Genomic DNA, 8,662 nt, shown 5'->3' with positions numbered 1-8,662 from the left:
AAATTTCAAAATGTTATGAAATTAAAATTATATATATTTAATTCAAATTAAATTGTATATATTCACAATTATATATATAGGAACGATTGTCAATTTCGTTAGAAACTAAACAGTGAAACGAGTGGCTTATTATTAATTAGACAAGACTGCTTGTCTGGCGACTCGGATTTTAATCATTAGTAAAGCAAAGGCACAGTAAGATTATCGAAGTGAGTACACCTGGAACCTCAGTCTAATCTTATCGGCTAACGTTCAAGTGAACAGAAAACTACGTATCAAAGTCTAGCATCTGAAATTCTCCTGCGGAAATTCAGTATATAAACCGCAGATCGATATACTATCAGGTAGTTGCTACGTGATAGCCTCACGGTGAGTATCGATAGCTTTCCATTTCAATAGGCGTGAATGTAATTTGTAAATTCATTTTGTGGGATTTTTTCTCTTTTTTTTCATTTACAGACAATGAAGTTCTCTGTTGTGTTGATCACAGTCCTCGCTGTATTCGGGACACACCAGATTCAAAGTGTTCCTATTCTGTCACGAGGACTTCAACAGGATGTGCAAGATTTTTTGTCTCTTATACCAGTGGAAGAAATTACTGAATTGTTCTTCGAATATTTAGCTAATGATGAAGACTTCGGTGAGGCTATGGACTACATTTTGTCAGATGAATTTAAATCTCTGATCATTAGTGTTGAAAAAATGCCAGAAGTTCAAAATCTTTTGAAATATTTAGAAGATGCTGGTCTCAATGTTTATGAATTAATCAATAAACTCCATCATCTATTGGGAATAGATCCTATTCGACCACGTTCTCAGTACAAGATTACTGGTGGACTTCCTGGCTTCATCGAAGATCTAAAAGCCCTATTGCCACTCGAAAAGCTTCAAAAATTGTACAAAGAAAAACTTGAAACATCAGAAGAATTCGCTACGTTAATTTCGATGTTAAAATCTGCTGAATTTCAAAATTTAGTTGACCGTGTTATGGAAAATCCTGAACTCCAAAAAATAATTAATAATGCTGAATCAAAAGGTGTAGATGTACAAGCTATTTTTGATTTATTGAATACTATTCTTGGACTTAAATTTCCTCATCGGCCGTCTTTTTATTTTACTAGAAATTTAAAGAATGATTTAGATGACTTTCTAGCATTAGTACCAAGACAAGCTATTGTAGATCTTTTTTACAAATATTTATCAGAAGACGAAGACTTTGGCGAGGCATTAGACTACGTTTTATCTGATGAATTCAAGCAACTTGTGATTGACGTTGAAAGTATATCAGAAGTCAAAAACCTTCTCAACTTCCTTGAGCAATCGGGACTTGATGCTTTTGAATTCATTAATAAAATTAATGATCTACTTGGAATTCATAGAATCTCATCGGTTTCAAACTATAAGGTAACAAAGATTACTGGTGGACTTCCAGGATTCATTGAAGACATAAAGGCTCTACTTCCTCTTGATGAAATAGATGCACTTTACAAAAAGAAACTTGAAACTTCTGCAGATTTCGCCATGTTAATGGAAAAACTTATGTCTAAAGAATTTCAAGGAATTGTAGATCAGGTTCTGAAAAATCCAGTGATGCAAGATTTAATGCAAAGAGCAGAAGCTAAAGGTGTCGATGTTCAAGCAATTTTTGAATTCATAACAAACATTCTTGGAATCAAATTTCCTAGCCGACCAACCTTAATGTTGGCAAATAATTTACAAGATGATTTTAATGATTTTCTAAGTCTTATACCAATTGAAGCTATAAAGCAACTGTTCTATCAATATCTGGCCGAAGATCAAGATTTTGGTGAAGCAGTCGACTATATCATGTCAAGTGAATTTAAGAATTTTGTCGCAGAAATTGAAAATATGCCAGAAATCAAAAGCCTCGTAGATTTCCTTGAAGAATCAGGACTTGAAGCATACAAAGCTATTAACATTATTAACGATTTTCTTGGAATTGATAGAATACAACCGCTATACAATTTCAAGTTTCAAAAAATAACAGGTGGTCTACCTGGATTCATTATAGACGTTAAGGCCATTCTTCCTTTAAAAGAAATTGAAGAAATGTATCAATTAAAATTGAAAACTTCTGAAAATTTTGCGAGTTTTGTAAAACGCATTCAGTCTAAAGAAATGCAAGAACTTGTTAACAAACTTATGTCAAACCCCACTGTTCAAGACTTAATTAAAAGAACAGAAGCAAAAGGAGTTAATGTACAAGCTCTTTTCGATTTTTTGACATCACTATTTGGTTTGAAATTCCCACGAAGGTCAGTTTTATTATCACTGGGAAATTTGAAAGATGATCTTGATGATTTTTTAGCATTGATACCGGTCAAAGAAATTAAAGATCTCTTTTATGAATACTTATCAAACGATGAAGACTTTCGTGAAGCTTTAGACTACATTCAATCGGATGAGTTTAAGGGATTAGTAATGGAAGTTGAGGGATCACAAGAAGTCAAAGGTTTCCTCGAGTTTCTCGTAGCTTCTGGCCTTGACGCTTATAACTTTGTCAATAAACTCAATGACTTCTTAGGAATTGACCATATTACTCCTATTTATTTGATCAAGAACAGAAAAATTACTGGTGGATTACCAGGTTTTATTGAAGATGTTAAAGCGTTGCTGCCTTTAGACAAGATCGAATCCCTATACAACGAAAAACTACAGACGTCTGAAGATTTTAAAAATTTGATAACTCGTCTCAAATCTCAGGAATTCCAAGGCCTTGTAAACAAGTTCATGGTTAATCCAGCACTTCAAAATTTGATGAAAAAAGCAGAGGCGAAAGGTGTAAATGTTCAGGCTATTTTGGATTTCTTGACAGCGCTGCTTGGGATTAAATTTCCTCCGCGTCCACAACGATTCTTCACTACTTTTCAAACATACAGAAACGAAGAGGTGATGGAAATTTTAGAAACAATCTGGTCTATGGTTCCCACAAATGATATCGGCGATGTAGTTCTAGACTACCTTGTCGAAGACGAAGATTTCAGAAAAGTTGTAAAATATATGCTAAGTGATGACTTCAAAAACAACTTAGTTGATGTTGAAAATTTAAAAGAAACAAGGGATCTTCTGGAATTTTTGGATGTAACTGGAGTCAAAGTATACGAATATTTAAATTTATTGCACGATATACTTGACATCAATAAGAAATTTCCACTCAGAAGAAGTTTGAGAATCACTGGAGGAATAAATGGATTATTCCAAGACATATGGGCCAAATTGCCTAGAGATGATCTTTGGGCTCTATGGAATGAAAAAATGGCGACGTCAAAGGCATGGCAGGAGTTTGTAACACGGTTGGAAAAAGTGGAACTTCAAAATTTGATTAATCGTTTACATGAGCATGAAGGCTATCTTGATATTCTAAATCGACTGGAAAATATGGGTGTCGACTTTAATGAAGTTATCAGACTTATCAAGACTGTCATCGGTATTGAATTTCCGAAAAGGCCATTCTGAATAATTTTGTAAGTATATGTAGAACTTCATCTTTTTCCTTAAATATTACAATTAATAGTTTTAACTATCCATGCAAATTAATTGCTAAATAATAAAAATCGCTTTTATATTGTAATGAAATATTTATTCTAATTTTGATATTTTTAACTAATAACAATATTGTAAAACTCAAATTATATATTGATTTATTTATAGCAGATGAATTACAAGAAGAGTTCTGGAGCATAAAAGTGTGCCATAAATAACACCATATGTTACAAGAAGTAACAGTCTGAAACCGGTTACATTATTTTTTTATAAGAAATAATTAATAAATATTTATTTAACAAAATAATAACTTTACTTCTTATTTCAAATCAATGCAGAATATGTAAATATTCATTTTTATAAAAAACACTGACTAGTAAATTGAGTAACAACCTTCATTCTCCACTCATTTCATACTCCTTTAAACATCATCATAATATAACCTAGTATAATGAAAAATGGTAACAAAAATAATGACCTGAATAAGATAATACAAAATTACAGTTAATGAAATATAATTTCAATGTCAAACTTATGTCTTGTAAAATTAATGGCAATAACACGTTTCAAAGGAAAAGTAAAAGTATAATCTTATTTTGAAATCAGGTAAAATATTTGTCCTGTTTCATAATTCAAACTCGTGCACATTTGACACCTGTAGAATTTCAACCATCTCAGCTTCGGCACACATCGCCGCGAGGATGAATCAGGCGTCGATCGTTTTCAGCGTGGTCGGTGCAGTTTCGCTGCTGCTAGCAGCCCTCCTGTTCAACGGCTTTGCAATATTCCGAATTCCACGTTGGAGAGATGAGGAGAAGGACGACAACGCAAAAGACGATTCAAGCTCCCTCGAGCGGGATTTTCGGGATATCCTGAGCACTTTACCTCTGACGAAAATGCGTCTTGTCGTCGATAGATACGTTAGGTCTGACAAACAGATCAATGATACTATTGCATTCGTCAATGATCAGCAACGTTTTATCTGCATGGAACTAATGAAAATGCCGCACGTAAAATTTTTTAAAATTATCATGTTATATCTTGGACTTGAGCTTGATAATTGGATTGCAGATTGTTGTAATTTTTGGAATTCTCTGCCAAAATATGATAGTACAAATTCTTTGTCGGAGGAGGGTGGGTTAAGTAAAATGATAAATGACATTACAAGGTTAATTCCAAAAGCAGTGCTGCACGAATTGTTGTGCAGGAAACGGCGTGAATCGAAGAGTTTTGATATGTTTCTTCAAACTTTGAAATCGCCGCAATTTCATCATTTATGTACGTCGATACAGGAGAACACGGTTTTGCAACGAAACTTTCACTGGGCGAGAGAAAGTGGCCTCGAAGTCATATTTGCTGTTGAACTTATTGGCGATCTTTATGTTTATTTAACTACTGCTGTAAATTGAAGGAATCAAAGTAATAATTTGTACGGTTCTTTGACTTAAATTAATCGTGATAGAAATATTTTCATACAAGAGTTATTTCTTGAAACATCAATTGGTGAAATTACAATGTTTAAGATAATATCCATTCTGTTATCGTTACCCGGTTATAACGAACGTGTAGACAAGTGCACGAAAGGAATTCTCGAACAATACTGTAATAGGATAAATCATTTAATAAACAAAATTCCAAGATTTAACAAGCTAGGGTGAAAACTAGAGATCCCCTCTCTCTCTCTCTCTCTCTCTCTCTCTCTCTCTCTCTCTCTCTCTCTCTCTCTCTCTCTCTCTCTCTCTCTCTCTCTCTCTCTCTCTCCCTCTTCCTCCCTCCCTAGAAAAGAATGGATACCACAGCGACAGCGTCAATTTATAAATGTAGATGTGCAGAGATAGAAAAGGCAATAGAGAGCTTGAATTAGCGAACTAAAAAACGTTGTCGCACAGCAGGGTGTGAACTGTCGCCAGCCCAGCAGCGAAAACTTTCGAAGCTATTCTCCAACGAGAGAGAGAGAGAGTGAGAGAGAGACCGTAGAGAAAAAGCCTTGTCATTATTATGTATCGCGAGAGCGGCTGACGGACGAGTCCTATTTCAATTTCAGCAAGTTAATTGGAATTGTTTGCAGCAGCGACAGAGAGAGAGAGAGAGAGAGAGTCTCGCGCCTCATACAGATGTATATGTATATATTGACTATACACTCCTTGACTTTCCAGCACTAGCGCGCGCGTCGAGCCCGTCTTCCCTCGAACGGAATTAATTTCACGCGACACCTCCCGCGAAAATGCCTGTGCTCGGCACGGAGGCTTCGACCTCCCCCCTCCTTTCTTCTCCCTTCGGCACCGAGATAAGCATCGACGCTTTGTTTTACGGGCGTTTAGAGGCTTCGCTCGAGCGAGCCTGATCTGGTTACCTCTGAAGTGAGAGAGATGGCAAATTGTGAGGCTAAGTAGTTTATTAAATGCCGTCGTATTATCTTTCTTCTTTTTTGTTCTACTGGATGATTGAATTTTGTTTGATTTTCCTCTTTAAATGTTGTATTTCCGGGCTGATGAGAATTATTGGAAGTTTCTGATGAATATGAAATTTAACATTAAATGATAACTGCTTATACTGCTCATCTGGAAGCAATTGACATCGTATATTCAACTGAATAAATGTCATCCTATCTATAGATTGATTTTTTAAGACACTGAGAAATATTTATTTGCTAATTAAGCAATCGATTACAATAACACGAAATTGATGACACTGATAAATTAATTCAATTCTCTAACTAGGAAATTACAATGAATGAGAGGTCGGATGCCATTTTCGATTAATTAATAGTCGCTCGAACAGGTCAGCGCTGTGTGAAACGTTACATATGATCGTCTGGAAATCACCGTCACATGCATCAAAGGAAGCGCGTGTAGTGGAAAAACCAAAATACAGCTAGAGCCATACACAGGCAAAGGCATATCAACTCTCGTCGACATTATTCCATAATCGTGGGGGTTGCCTCTCAGCAGCAGTAGTGAGCAGAACCACTGGGCTGTCCCGCCATAATGTAACTCGTCTCACGTGAGAGGAAGGGAGAGAGAGAGAGAGAGAGAGAGAGAGAGAGAGAGAGAGAGTAGAGCTCAGACAATGGAGCTATGCTGCTCAGATATTGAAGACGCCCGAAAGCTCAGTGTGTACCAATCCCCCTCTCAGTGTGTACCTCAGAGCCGTCGCCCTCTCCCTCTACCCTAGTCTGCATTATTAAATTCAGTAGCTCTCTCTCTCTCTCTCTCTCTCTCTTTCTCTCTCTCTCCCTCTCCCTCTCTCTATACTCTTTTGCGGTAGGATACAATGAGCTCTCCTCTCTCATAGCGACAAAGTGGCCTCAGTGTTTTGGCTTCCTTCGTTTTTTGCGCTCGCTTACTCGCTTGCTTTCTTATTTAAAGGTACCGGTTATTACGGCTAGACCGTCTGATGGAAACCCGCAGGAATTAATCTTCCCGAGTGTTTACCTTTTGTTTTGTTCATGCCCGAATTTCCTTCTCTTTTTTCACCAACTTTTGCTCTATGTATACATGAGCCAAGGAAAGAATATTTGGAAGAATGTGAAAGAACGTAACGTGATGGCTTTGCATAATTATTAATCTTCGAGATTTGAGAAATAATATAATGCTTTGATCTTGTCGATGCAAACTGCTTTTCAAAGATATCGAATTAGTAGATCGAATTCGAACGAAGTTTAAGGCCTCTCCATATCACTCTAGAGAGCTATAGAGAGGTATGGAAGGATCTTAAATAATTTTTTGATTTTTATTATTTCTCCTTTCCAAGACTTTCACGTGGAAAGTGGTGGAAAATTGAAAAAGAAAGAAAATTCTAAATATTTTGCAAATGATTTAACCCACTAAAACAATATACTATAAGCACTTGCAATCTCGACAATGAACGTCTCACATGATGCATTATGTTTTAATTATTCGTTTGACAGAAGCCTCGTAATTTCGTAGGATCTCAAAACACATCCTCAATAAGCTCGTTGACAAAGCTCGCTCGCGTGTAAACATCCATGTGCAAACATTGCCAAGAGTGCACACAGCTCCGAAATGGTCAAATTTAAAGGTAGCATAATATTCGTCTGCGAAGAAAATCTCCATTATAGATATAGAAACGCGTCGTCGTCGTTGACACTGGGCGAAAGAATGAAAATTCCAAGGGACAAGCACGAGGCGCGAGAAAGACATTTAGAAGTAGGTAGCAGACTGATCCGCTTACCGGGTTTAAGTCAAGTGCCAAGAGCGCAATTCCCTACCATCCACTAGATGGGATGCTTCTCCCCTCTATCCTCCTCCTTTTCGCGCAGTAACCTTTCTTTTCTTCTTCTTTCCTTCCATTTTTTTCTTTCTCTCTCGTTCTCCCGATGTATTCCAGCTGCCTTTATTCTACGAGTCAGCTGCAGCAACCTCGCGACTCGCTCTCGTTATTAATTCTATTTACTTGCTGAAAGAATGATTTTTAATGGAAGGATTTTATTGCGGCCTTTTAAAGATATTGCCGACGCAAAAGCTTTGTGACGAGTCGAGTGAGAGAGTGAGGAATTGTTTCAGTGTCGAGATTATGGAGGAAAAAATTGAATTTAAAGATTGATGAAAGTACGAAAAATAATGAAGCCAGTTTTACCCTGAAAGTGTGAGAGAGAGAGAGAGTGAGAGAGAAAGAGAGAAAGGGATATAGAGAAAGAGAGAGAACAAAGTAGGATTTAATTACGTAAATGGAAAGAATCCTTTGCGACTATTTAATGATTCTCCTGTCAAGCTCAGATAACATTTATTCAAAGTTTTATTAATAATCAAATTTCAAACGATATTAGATCAATCATATGACTATTACAAAGCTTCTCTCAAATGAAATTATATCAATCATTTTTGTCGGAGAAAAATCCGAACAGTCGTTTCATGATCAAGCCTCATCTTTTGGTAATCATTCAAATCAAATTAACAGAGCAAAGCGGCGAAGTCGAATCAAATTGATTTCGAGGAAAAGAATCATCTACACGCTTGACGATTTACACGATCTGGAAAGTTTTAACTCGAAATTGAGTAAGTAGATTGGTCGCACTCCGATTGTTTACTCACCTTTGAAAATGTTATAAATATTATCTATCTTATAATAATAGCTATTTTATTTTAAAAAAATACTTAAATATTTCATAGAAATACTTTAGCATATATTTTTATGA

General features: G+C 36.1%; 1 protein-coding gene across 1 annotated transcript; it reads left to right on the top strand.

The window, feature by feature from the left end:
• Nucleotides 1-462: 462 nt before the first annotated feature.
• Nucleotides 463-3,809, top strand: LOC131672179 (uncharacterized). The gene is made up of 2 exons (XM_058949233.1): nt 463-3,485; nt 3,673-3,809. Exon 1 carries the CDS (start codon nt 463-465, stop codon nt 3,475-3,477), a length of 3,015 nt encoding a protein of 1,004 aa, XP_058805216.1. The 3' UTR covers nt 3,478-3,485; nt 3,673-3,809.
• The last annotated feature ends 4,853 nt before the right edge of the window (nt 3,810-8,662 follow it).

This window comes from Phymastichus coffea, unplaced genomic scaffold, assembly GCF_024137745.1.
Source record: "Phymastichus coffea isolate CEN01 unplaced genomic scaffold, Cenicafe_Pcof_1.1 PCOF00145, whole genome shotgun sequence".
NCBI classification, from domain to species: domain Eukaryota; kingdom Metazoa; phylum Arthropoda; class Insecta; order Hymenoptera; family Eulophidae; genus Phymastichus; species Phymastichus coffea.
This window is presented reverse-complemented; position numbering and strand designations above follow the sequence as displayed.

Bases quoted from the DNA above. Each gene is read 5' to 3' on its own strand.
- LOC131672179 (XM_058949233.1), top strand. From the start codon at position 463: ATGAAGTTCTCTGTTGTGTTGATCACAGTCCTCGCTGTATTCGGGACA.